The 12,718-nt window shown below is 38.3% G+C and overlaps 1 protein-coding gene across 4 annotated transcripts in view; it reads left to right on the forward strand.

The window, feature by feature from the left end:
* The window catches only part of MYH10 (myosin heavy chain 10), a 136,712-nt gene that overhangs the window by 11,948 nt on the left and 112,046 nt on the right, over window positions 1–12,718 (forward strand). For all 4 annotated transcript variants that reach the window (XM_057536023.1, XM_057536024.1, XM_057536026.1 and 1 more), the window contains exon 3: window positions 8,986–9,142. In XM_057536023.1, the coding sequence (XP_057392006.1) occupies window positions 8,986–9,142 (157 nt within the window). The remainder of the gene's footprint in view (window positions 1–8,985; window positions 9,143–12,718) is intronic.

A 12,718-nucleotide genomic window follows, 5' to 3' on the forward strand; every position in this document is an offset into this window, starting at 1 on the left:
GTGGTCATACTAATCCAGTTTCACTCCAGAATGTCCTTGGTAAAGCAGGAGGAATGATTGAATTTATTTCAGCTCTTGAGAACACATCTTTTAATATTCTGTGTGATGAAATGATAAGTATGCATAAAGCGCTTCTGCTGCATATTGAACTAGGATGGTTGCTTTGAAAAAAAGCACGCGTGTAGCTATTTGAGTTGCAAACTAAACTTGCTACTTTTTTTTATACAATACCATGTTTATTTGATAGAATGGCTGATAGATAAGCTATGATTAATTCACACTGGGGTATTTGGCAGACATTTTCTTGAAAATGAACAAAGTGAGCCTGTCATTTTAAAGGAAACAATTGAATGTATTTGTTGACAATGATAAAATTTGAGTTTTCACATGAAAATTAGAATTTGTATCTGCCACTGTGAACTTGACAGCTTGTCAACACTTAAAACCTTCCTGATGAGATAGATGGCAATATTAATGAATGTGATTTTTTTTTTAATGTCATGTAGTGTGAAATGTCATCATTTGGAAGACTTGCACAATTCATTGAACCAGAGTTTTCCAAATGATGTGTACATGATGTTACAAAATCATGCTTGGGTTAAAGATTCATTCACCTGTGCAAGCTTAGCCAGTGGATTTGATGTATGTAACATAGTATGAAAAGTTCATTGACAGGGTGTCAGATGCTACACTGCATCTAATCTTTAAGAAATTCTTACTTGTCGAGTTTTGGTGTAGTATCAAAGAGGAATATCTATAATTACATGAAAAGGCTGTTAAACTACTCCTCCCTTTTCCAGTTAAATATCAGTGTAAGGCTAATTTCATGTGTTTCAGTCAAAACAAAATAGACTGAATGCTGAAACAGAGTGTTGAGTGTTTTCTATTAAGAAAATTGAGTGTTTTCTATTAAGCCAGACAATAAAAGATTTGCAAATATAAAACTGTACCACTCTTCTCACTTTTATTTTGGAAAACAGAAGGTTATTTTTCATAAGAAATGTTATTTATTGTTATTTTTAAATGAATAAATACACATTTAAAAACTATGTATGTATGTATATTTGTATAAAAATATATAAAACAAAAGATCTGTAGGATCTTTAACAATTTCTAAGAGTGGTAAAGGGCCCTGAACTGTAAAAGTTTGAGTATTTTGTTCCTTTTTGGAATGTAATGTTCCATTGTAAGATTTTTGACCCAATTTATTTATCCTCTCAACTGTCTTTGGACATTTTTTTTTTTCCAGTTTGTGGCTATTATTGTACAAACAGTGCTTCAGTGAACAGTTTCGGACATGTCCTGGTGCACATAAGCATGGCTTTCTATAAGGTATATAACTAGGAGTGGTTTCTGGGTGATATAGGACATGCATATCTTTAACTCATATCTTCAGCTTTTCTAGATAATGCCTAAGTTAGTCAGATTCCAGCAGGAAACAGAAGGCCCTCTAACTAGGTATTCTGTGAATTTAATAAGGGGACGATTTACAAACATGTGGATAGAGTTTAGAAAACAAATGCAGAAATGTTGCAGTATCCCAGCACTAGTGATGGCCGAGAGCCCTGGACCCATCTTCATCTTTAAAGGAACAAAGAGCTGTTACCTCAGCTGGGAGAGCATGCTGTGTGCAGAGGGCTTCCTGGTAGGAATTGTGGCCGCCTTTAGAGGGAAGCGGACAACTAGCAGGGAGGGGCCTGGGGGATAAACATCCTGACTTCATTCTCCCCCCACCCTCAATCTCCTGCTGCCTGACTCAGTTTGAAGGCACAGGAGAAGGGAATTTGGTGATATATTTCTTAGGGTCAGCCTCAGTTCCATTTGGAATTTAATTTTGTGTATGGTGCAAGGTTAATTTTTTTTTCCCCTAATGGCTCTTCAGTTGACCCAGTGCCATTTACTGAAACATAGCCCTCTCTGCCACCTTTGTTGTAAATCAGATGCTCATAAATGTGTGCTTGACTACCTGTTCTGTTTCATGGGTCTATGTGCCTATCCTTGGGCTGATACCACATTGTCTTGATTATTACAGCTTTATACTGTGGCTTGGTATCCAGTATGTGTTCTCTCATTTGTGTTCTTTAGGATTGTTCTGGTTGTTAGGTCCTTTGCATTTCAGTATAATTTTAGAACCCACTTGTCAGTTTTTCATACACACACACACACACACACACAACCTTATTGGAATTTTTATTGGGTTTTTGCTGATTCTGTAGATCATTTTGGAGGAGAGATGAGATCTTTACAATATCTGTTCATCTAGTTCATTTATTTAGTTCTTAATTTTTCTCAATATGTTTTAGGGTTTTTTTTGTAGAGGCCATGTATATCCTTTGTTGGATTTATTTTTAGGTGTTTGATTTTTTTTAATGCTATGTAAGTGGTGGTTTAAGTGGTGTTTTAATTTTTATTTTTTTAATAAATTTATTTATTTATTTTTGGCTGTGTTGGGTCTTCGTTGCTGTGCTCGGGCTTTCTCTAGTTGTGTCGAGCAGGGGCTACTCTTCACTGCGGTGTGTGGGCTTCTCATTGCGGTGGCTTCTCTTGTTGTGGAGCACGGGCTCTAGGCTCGCAGGCTCAGTAGTTGTGGCGCACGGGCTTAGTTGCTGCACGGCATGTGGGATCTTCCGGGACCAGGGCTGGAACCTGTGTCCCCTGCATTGGCAGGCGGATTCTCTACCACTGTGCCACCAGGGGAGCCCTAAGTGTTGTTTTTAAATTGTTACCATTAGGTAGAAATACAGTTGCCATGTTTTTTTACAGTTAACTTTTGTATATTGACTTTATATTCACCAACCTTACTAAGTTTATTTATTGATTATAATAGTTTAGCTGAAGATTCTTTCAGATGTTGTGTTGAACACACTCATGTTGTCTGCAGATAATGACAGTTTTATTGTTTCCTTTCAAATTCTTGTACATTGCTTTATTGCATTGTCTAAGAAGTTTGATAAATGTTTGTTGAATAGTAGTGGTTATTGGAGGCATCTTTGTATCATTCCTGATGTCAGAGGGAAAGTTTTCAATATTTCACTATTAAGAATGACTTGTTTAAAAAAAAAAAAAGAATGACTTGTTTTGTTTTGAATATTTTTTTATTAGATTCAGGGAAGTTTCCTTCTGTTCCTAGTTTTTATCCTGCATGGATGAATTTTTAAAAATACTGATTGGTTGTTAATTTATCACATGTTTTTCCAGTTTCTGATCAGATGATAGTGTGATTTTCTGGTTATTTTGTTATTGTGGTGAATTATATACTATATTTTTTAGTGTTAAGACTAAACTGGCAAGGACCAAGTATTCTTTTTATATATTACTAGATTCCTAGATTTTGTTTGCTGATATTTTGTTTAGAGTTTTTGCATCTATATTCATAAATGAGATTGACTTAAAAATTTCCTTTCTTATGATGTCCTTGTCATATTTTGGTATCAAGATTATGCTGGCTTTATAAAATGAATCATGGAATATTTTATCTTTGTATTTTCTCTGGAAGAGTTTGGATAAGATTGATGTTATTTCATTTTACAGTAATGATATAGTTTCCTTTGTGGGGAAGTTTTTCTTTCATAGATATAGAGTTTTTCAGATTAAAAATTTTTGGTATCAGTTTTGATATTGAGTTTTTCTGGAAATTTGTCTATTTCGTGTAAATTTTCAAATTTATTGGCATAGTGTTGTTCATAATACCCTCTTTTTTCCTGTAGGATTTGTAGTGATGTTCTCTCTCACCCCTGATACTGATAATCTGCTCTACCCTTTTTAAAATGAGCCTCACCAGAGGTTTATCAATTTTACTAATCTCAATCATGTCTTTTAATTACTTGAGCATATTATTGTCCAAGATAATAATACAAGGCAATAAAAGTAGACTCACAGGGAACCCACGTATTATCTTGGATTTTAGTCACAACTGTTGCCTTACGTGCCACTTACTGTATATAAGAAATTGTGAAGTTAATTTGAGGCTCTGCATGACATCAAGCTAGTTCTAGAGTTTTGCTCTGGGCAGGCAGTTAGATGAAGGGGATCGAGCACGTGTATATCAGTCAGGGATTTACATCCTTCCCAACTGGGCTTTGGGCTGGTCTATTTCTGGTATACTCTAAACTCTCAGGGTGTAGCAGTTAGGGTCCTAGCTGAATGCCTGGGGTATTTACCCTCCTCCGGAGTGGCTTTTTTTTTTTTTTTTTTTTTTTTTAAATACCAAGGTCTTTTGTGCTGTTGAATTTCCCATAGTCTGGATTTTGTTGATTGCGTACCTGTGGTGCCTTCTGTAAACTGGTAGTTGGATGCAGCGGCTTGATCTGATTCAGATTCAGGACACACAGGATGCCAGCTGTCTCTCAGTTTACAATGTTGAGATGGATCAGTGACTCAGTTTGGGCTTCGTCAGCCTGATTTGTGCTTTAGGAGTGCCTGCCTTCACCTAAGGGTTGTTTTTTTTTTTTTTTTAATCAGTCATCAATTTTATACATATCAGTGTATACATGTCAATCCCAATTGCCCAATTCAGCACACCACCATCCCCACCCCACCGCGGTTTTCCCCCCTTGGTGTCCATACGTTTGTTCTCTACATCTGTGTCTCAACCTCTGCTTACCTAAGGGTTTTAGTGCCGCTGGTGGGCACTGTCCTGATACCTCATTTCATTAGGAAGCAAAATGGTGATAGTCTAATGTCATCATTCCTTCTGTTATTATTAGCTTGATGAATTTTTTTTTAACTCAATGTGTATTACAGCACCTCCCCGCCCCAACCAGGCACAGACAGTTTTCTTCAAGTTTATTTTTGATTACTGTTCTTTTTACAGAATTTTGACCTTTTTTCCTCCCTAAGGAGCAATGATTAATATTTTAGTTATCCTTTCTTTGCTCTCCATGTTCATCTTTCCTCTATGTATTTTTTAAATTGGTTTTATCTTTGTACCTTCTTTTTCTTGTATTATTTACCTTTGTTTTATCTTTCTTTAAGAGGCCATGTTGTGTTACATTCTGTTGCAGCCATAAATCTGTTCCCCAAAGTCTTCTTTTAGCTTATTTTGTAGAGAATGTCCAGAGGTCATTTCTCTCTCTGAATATTCTGGAAGATGATCTTTTCCTTATTACATAGGGTTGTTGTTTTTTTTTTAAAATACACATGTGAATTTTATCTAGGTGTGGTGTTTGCAAATGGTGTGAGTGACCTATTCTTTCTTCTCTTCCTTTCCTTTTTGGGCGGAGGTCTGATTTCTTCTGAGAGCTGCGGTCGGGGTGTAGGTTGGGGTGATGCTGCCAGTTCAATCCCCTGTTCCTAATAAGAGACTGTTGTATCTGCTCTGTTGCACTGATATCTGTACCTGCCTCTGTTTCCTGGTTCTCTAATCCTTCAAAGCTATGAAGTAATAATGTATATGCATATCCCTGTTTTCTTAGACTGAGGCCTGACCCTAAAGGTTGAGTAACATTTCCCAATACTCCATGGATAGGAGATGGGCATTCCGGGCAGAGTGATCAGCATATGTAGAAGCCTGGAGGCATAAAGCAGCACAGACTGTTGGGAAAATGTCAAGGTGGTTTTGGTGCTAGTATTTTTGTATAATAACTGTTACTTGGTGTCTTAAAGCCTTTGCAGACTTCTTCAAGGCTTTGCAGTTCTTCAGAATGTTCTCATGGCTTTAGGATTCCAGTGTTTCCAACTGTTCAGTAGGCATTCATTCTCCTGGGCTCCCTTATTGTAATGAATCTCCTTTTAACGTGCCACAATCTCAGTATGTTAAAAGGGGATTCAGTATCTTTTCCCCACAAACAATTCCAATGATTTTTCGCGTCCACTCGTTACTTTTCCATCTCTAAAGCTTGACAACCTTGGAGTCATCTTCAACTTGACGACCTTGGAGTCATCTTTACCTTGAGTCTTGAATGGTTTTCTCTATTCAGAGTCCTGACTGCTGTTGAATCTCCAGCCCGCTTTCTTCATGACTCATCCCTGCTCCGTTTTTGTCTTGTTTTTCTCTCCTGCAGGCCTGTTACTGTGCCTGGAGAGATCTCCACCTCCTGCTTCCCACCTCTTGCCCCTTCAGTCTCTTTTCCATATGGCTGCCAGGTTTATGCTGTTTCAGGAATGCCTCTTTCCTTCCATCACTCTTCTCTCCTGAACCTCTGATACCTGATCACCTAGAGTGGACAAAATCTGCCTGTCTGGGCTCTTTTCTCTCACCTTCCACAGAACAAACTATTGTCACTAGACTGCGCTTCACTCTGCCATGGATATACCCTGCCACCAAGTTTTACATTCTTACTATTTTATTTTATTTTTTTTAATTTTAAAATATTTATTGATTTGGCTGCTCCAGGTCTTAGTTGTGGCATGCAGGACCTTCGTTGTGGCATGCGGGCTCTAGTTCCCTGACCAGGGATCGAACCTGGGCCCCCTCCATTTGGAGCACTTAACCACTGGAGCACCAGGGAAGCCCCACATTCTTACTATTTTAATAGGAATTTCTTTATCCCTCCTTTTGACCCAATAGTCTTTAAAAAGAACATGAAAGACCCTCTAGGTCTGGACTTAGTACCTAGTTGTACGGTTTCTGACAAGATGGCCATGACCTTCAGTGGGGTTTGTCATGTGTTCCATTCCAGAGTTTCTCTGTTTAAAAGGCTTGTTCATCTTTCTTTTTTTGTACCACTCTCTTTTTAGTGCCTTATATTATGTCTTGTTTGCTTAGTGTATCTTTATTGTCTTCATCCCCTAGAGCGTATAAGAAGTTGCTTAGTATCTTCTGCATGTATTCAAATGCTTAATAATGACATTTACTTTGAACTTAAGGCCTCCAGAGAAACTAACAACACATCACCCTCCTTCCATGTGACTTGGGGAGGACAAAAGTGGTACAGTACTGGTTCAGTGCAGGAGCCCAACATTTGAGCTAATTTTCAAGATAGAAGCTTAGCTTTTTAAGCACTTCAATTTAGTATTTCCACTTAAACCTCTATTACTGCTCCTCTTTGGCAAGCATAGGACACTGATGATTATTCAACCTTGTTTTTTGATGACTTACTCATATTTGTGAGATTTACTCATCTCTGTAATCTTAGTCCTCAGAAAAGTCCCCAACACATGATAGACACACATGTTGGAATGATTTCTGATTACAAATGTCATCATTAGGATCTGTTACCATGCCGTACATGCTATGGGATGTTAAACTGAATTGGCATATTTTAACTTCCTTGGAGGTTTTGGGGTTTTTTGTTTTGTTTTGTTTTGGCAGTCTGTAATTATTTTCCTCTTACAAAAGAAAGTGAAATGCAGAATTTGTAGCTTCATGATAGACTATTATCTCATTTTTGAAGAAAAAGTGGAGGTTGTATATATAACAATTCATTGAGATGTGTAGTTATGATTTGTCAAATTTCCTGTGTATAAATTAAACTCAATAAAAAATTAAAATGTTGAGATTGCCTCTCCTTAGTTTTCTCAGCCTTAATAAAATCTCTGTTTTTATTGTCTCTCGTTGCCTTTCTCTCCTGTGGGTGGCAGAGAGAGGCTGGCCTACTTAGACTAGAGACTCGGTAGAAGGTGCCAGGCTGCTGGGTGGGTGGCCTGAGAGCCAGCCCGGGTTCTTGGAGGTGTGATGCCGGACATGAGAAAGCCAACGGCTTCAGGCCCAGCAGTCACCCAGGGAGGGGCAAGTAATTACTGTGGCCTCAGGCAAACAGGGACGCTCAGTTCAGAAATCAGGCAAACAGCCCAAATCAGTGAGCTCGGGGCAGGGCCCTTGCTTGCCTTTGTCTTATTCCCAAGCGCTGATCTAGGTAGGAAGTGCATTCCACATCCGAGCCTCCGTTGGGAGGGAAGCAAAGATAAAGGAGAACAGCTACTGAGGTGGTTCTGATCACTTAAACTTTTTTTGGCCACCTTTCTTCTTCCAGCATCATTAACTGCAGCGCTCAGAATAGAGTGGGCTGGACAGTGCCTCCTGGTGGCCACTGCCAGGGGTTTCAGCCTTTCTGAACACAGCTTGTTGGTTAGAAGCCCCTCGGTACTTCTGGTACCGAGCACCACTGGTCCTCGGCCTTTTCTAGGATCTTCTTGCCTTTAGATTTAGAATCACCCGAAGTAAAGGGTCTGCTTCCCGGTGCAGCTGAGGTGCCTTCAGCCCCGCCAGGACCAGAGCATCTGGCAGCAATCCTAACCGCTCTTGATTTTCCATAATTCCCAGAGTCAGTTCTCAGAAATCATTCCATGTGAATTAAAAAAACCCCAAAGGCAAAAGTGCTCCTAGTATTAATTCTGAGTAATGATTACCCTACTGATGAGGAAGGTTTTTATCTTCTAGACTAGTGGCTCTTAAAAATTTTTGAGGGCCCCCAAAGAGCTTTTGTTTATATTTCATGATATTTACTGTGTTTAGAAAGTAAAACAAAAATTTTAAATATTTATCAACTCATTTAAAAATAAACCTATAACAAGTTGACATAAATTATTTTTATGAAAAAAATATATTTTCCAAAGCAAAAAAAATTAGAAGAGTAAAAAAGGTTTAATAATAACCTTTCCAGATAATTGTGGATCTTCTTTGATACTGTACCCAAACTTGGCCACCGGTATCTCCTTAAAGATGAGTTGCAACGTGGAATCTGAAACTACCTTAATGAACTTTTCATACCTCGTACACTCATGAGAGAATGAGTGTGAAAAAGCAAATGACATGTTTGAATAATGACCCTGTGAAGCCATGAAGCATATATTATTATTTCCATTTGACAGATGAGGGAATTGAATCTAGGAAGTACCACTTAATAGGCTCTCTGTGGGAGAACTACTTGTGGTTTAGAATTGCCCATTATAGGCGAGATTTAATTTTAGGGATAGATTAATTGTGCAAATGATAAAGGTCCTCTGTTCAAATTACTGTGTGGTTTGTCTCCTGATTGGATCCCTGTGGATATATGCAGTTTGTTTGTTTTTTTTAACACTGTATTTTATTTTTATCTATTCTAGACCTATTCTGGACTCTTCTGTGTAGTCATAAATCCTTACAAGAACCTTCCCATTTACTCTGAGAATATTATTGAAATGTACAGAGGGAAGAAACGTCACGAGATGCCTCCACACATCTATGCCATATCTGAATCTGCTTACAGATGCATGCTTCAAGGTAACTGGAAATGTTAGAATACTACTCAGAATTTCTTAAATGTAATTCGGTTTTTTTTAGAATGTCTTCAATCTTTTCTACAGAGGGCTTTACTTTTTTTTTTTAAGATTAAAAAGAAAAGTGATAGATGTTTATTGTAGAAAAATTATGAATTCTTAAGATTAGACTAGGCAATATGGCCATTTTCTATAGGCATCCGGTAAGTATGCTTGGTGCTTCATAAATACTTCATGTTAATTTTTCTGTTAAGAAGCATCTAGTTTTTATATATATTTGATCTCTCCACCACAAGCCAGTATAATCAAAGCTATACTGCATTAGTTTTTAAAACCAACAGGAAGAATAAAAGAAAAGGTGGATGCATCATTGGGGAAAGAAAGATTATAAAATATTTTTTATTTAAATGCATGAAAAAGGACACACCAAAAGTTAAACAGCATGTGTGGAGTTGGTGGATTTCGATTGTTTTCTTTTTGGATCTTGAATGAAATATAAATTTGAAGAGTCCTTAATTGGAATTATGGCTTCAGACGCAATGATTTATGAAGGAATTTTTTTTGAAAACTAGAATGGAGCAGTTTTGAATGCATTTAACATTATTGTGTAACAAGACTACATTTATTTTTTTTTCCTTTTAAATTTTTTAAAATTTTGATTTTCTTGAAGTATAGTTTGATTTACAACGTTATGTTAATTTCTGGTGTACAACAAAGTGATTCAGTTTTACATATACGTGTTCTTTTTCTTTTTTTTTTTTCTTTTGGTCACGCCACGTGGCTTGTGGAATCTCAGTTCCCTGACCAGGGATTGAACCTGGGCCCCGGCAGTGACTCCAGTGGCCCCTAGCTACTAGACCACCAGGAAACTCCCTTATATATTCTTTTTCCTATTCTTTTCCCTTATGGTTTATCACAGGATTTTTTTTTTTAATTTATTTATTTTTGGCTGTGTTGGGTCTTTGTTTCTGTGCGAGGGCTTTCTCCAGTTGTGGCAAGGGGGGGCCACTCTTCATCGCGGTGCGCGGGCCTCTCACTATCGCAGCCTCTCTTGTTGCGGAGCACAGGCTCCAGACGCGCAGGCTCAGTAATTGTGGCTCACGGGCCTAGCTGCTCCGCAGCATGTGGGATCCTCCCAGACCAGGGCTCGAACCCGTGTCCCCTGCATTGGCAGGCAGATTCTTAACCACTGCGCCACCAGGGAAGCCCCTATCACAGGATATTGAATATAGTTCTCTGTGTTATACAGTAGGACCTGTCAACAAGACTGCATTTAAACGTGGGACTTCCTAGCACTATGCGAAATCTTCTATAGTAACTCTCCCTCTCTCTCCTTTTATGTTTTTCAAAATGAATTCTGTAAAGTAAAATAAAATCTACGAGGTCTTCAGGAAGCAGAGTATGCTGCATCCACCTGTCATCAAATCTCAGGTCCTGGAAAGGCTGCCTGGGTGCTGGGTCTAAAGGGTAGTGTGAGGGAGTTAATACCCATTTCCTACTCAGGTATCATTTGGATGCTTCTTCTATACCAGGTCCTCGGAGGCAAACAGGAAGTGCTTTAGGACTAGAATAGTGGCATAGATGGGTAAGAAGGGGTTCAGAATCCAAAATGAGCTTAGGCTTAAAAAAGATTCAATTTAATAACCCTTTCTTAGGTTCAGAGCCAAGAATGTTAAGAAATGGCCATGACTGTGATAAATTGCAGTCAGGTGATGGAGAAGGAAAATCTCCAGCTTTTTGTTTTGTGTCTCATTCTGTGTCTCCATTAAGAAGAATGATCTTTACATGCAGAAAAGTATTTGTATGAATGAGCAAACTGCCTTATATGGGAGAAGAAATTGGGCAAAGTACACTCCGCCTCTGATTGAATCCATATTTTCTCTTCTAAGCAAATACATTCTCACAACTGAGATTACCGAACCCCTGTTCTTTGAAGTATTATATAGAACAAGAGTTTCCAGAAGGCTGGGATGGTCTCACATTATATAATTCTAATTTTTTAAAAAGAGGAAGAAGCTCCCCTTTATATTAAGCTCAGGAGCTCCCACTCTTGAGCTTACTATACCTGCCAAGAAAGATTCTAGAATCTACTGTTAATAGTCTAGCATGAAAATATTCCTCAGCATGAAAATATTCCTCACATTACTTTACACTGAGCATGAAAATATTCCTCACATTACTTTACACTGAGTAGGAAGGGAAATATAGTAGACAGTGTTATCAGAGAATTAGGACTTCTCCATGGCATTCCATGGTCCCTGTGATCTCCTCGTGGTTGGATGCTGCAAAGTTGTGCCTGAGATGCTGACTAATGATAGAGGTTGGCCAGGCGTCAGGATGTGCACCAAGGGGTTTGTGCCCTTTCCAACATTCTAATCAATATACTTGAAGACGTAGGATGCATGCCTGTAAAATTTATAGATGACATGAAACTGGGAGGAAAAAGAAATACATTTGATGAAAAGAAACAGAGTTTTTAAAAGCTCTTGACAGGTTGAATGGTGACTTGACTCTAGTTAAGAGGGATAAATGTTAATGCCCCACTACTGGGTTTCCAAACCAGCTATATGAATACAGAGTGAGGAAGATGTGGCTTAGCAGTATATGGTATTATTAATATCATCACTAATGCTAGAATGAACCTGTATTGAATATTATTATGTGCCAGGCACTGGGCTAACTTCTTTATGTGTATTATTTAATCCACAACAATCCTATAAAGTAAATAGAATTACTGTCCCTATTTTGCTGAGGCACAAAAAGTTAAATAACTTGACCAAGAAAATGTAAATAGAAGAGGTATGAACGAGGATTCAAAACCAAGGCAACGTGACACATTCTTATCCACAATCATAAACTGCCACGTGAAAGCTAAAAGAATTAGTTGATAGTTTTGATTACGTAATAATTTAAAACAGACAATAAAAAACAAAAAAACCCCACTCTAACCAATTCCACTGTATTTTTTTCTATAAGTAGGGGGCTACCTGTGGATATAGGATACAACACAGTCGGGTGGGACGTCTGCTAGAGCAGTCAGACAACAGTCAACAACTTGCAACTGCTCATGAAGTTCAGACCAGCTACCAATGCTCATCCATCTAGGTTTTCAATTACAGACGTGAGCAAATAAATAGCTAAACGTCAGTGGGCCTACGAAGAGGACCTGTAGCTTGACGGGACCATGTGGAGGATTCAGAGCAGATGGTCCTACTGAACAGAGTTTGTTTTTTTAACACAAAAAACAGAAGAGAGCTTAATTTTTTTTCTTAACTTTAGATTCTAGGGGATATTGCGTCAATAAAATGCAGAGGGACTTCCCTGGTGGTCCAGTGGTTAAGACTCCGTGTTCCCAATGCAGGGAGCATACGTTCCATCCCTGGTTAGGGAATGAAGATCACAACATGCCGCATGGCGCGGCCCCCCCCAAAAAAACAACCAGTGGGACTTAAAAAAAAAAAAATGCAGAGTGTGCCTGGCACATAGTAGTTGTTCAAGAAATATTCTTTGACTGCATGAATGAAAGTAGAGTTCTTGGACATAAACTTGCTCGTAAAAATCACAAACTCTGAAAGCATGG

This window comes from Balaenoptera acutorostrata, chromosome 20 (assembly GCF_949987535.1).
Source record: "Balaenoptera acutorostrata chromosome 20, mBalAcu1.1, whole genome shotgun sequence".
NCBI classification, from domain to species: Eukaryota; Metazoa; Chordata; class Mammalia; order Artiodactyla; family Balaenopteridae; genus Balaenoptera; species Balaenoptera acutorostrata.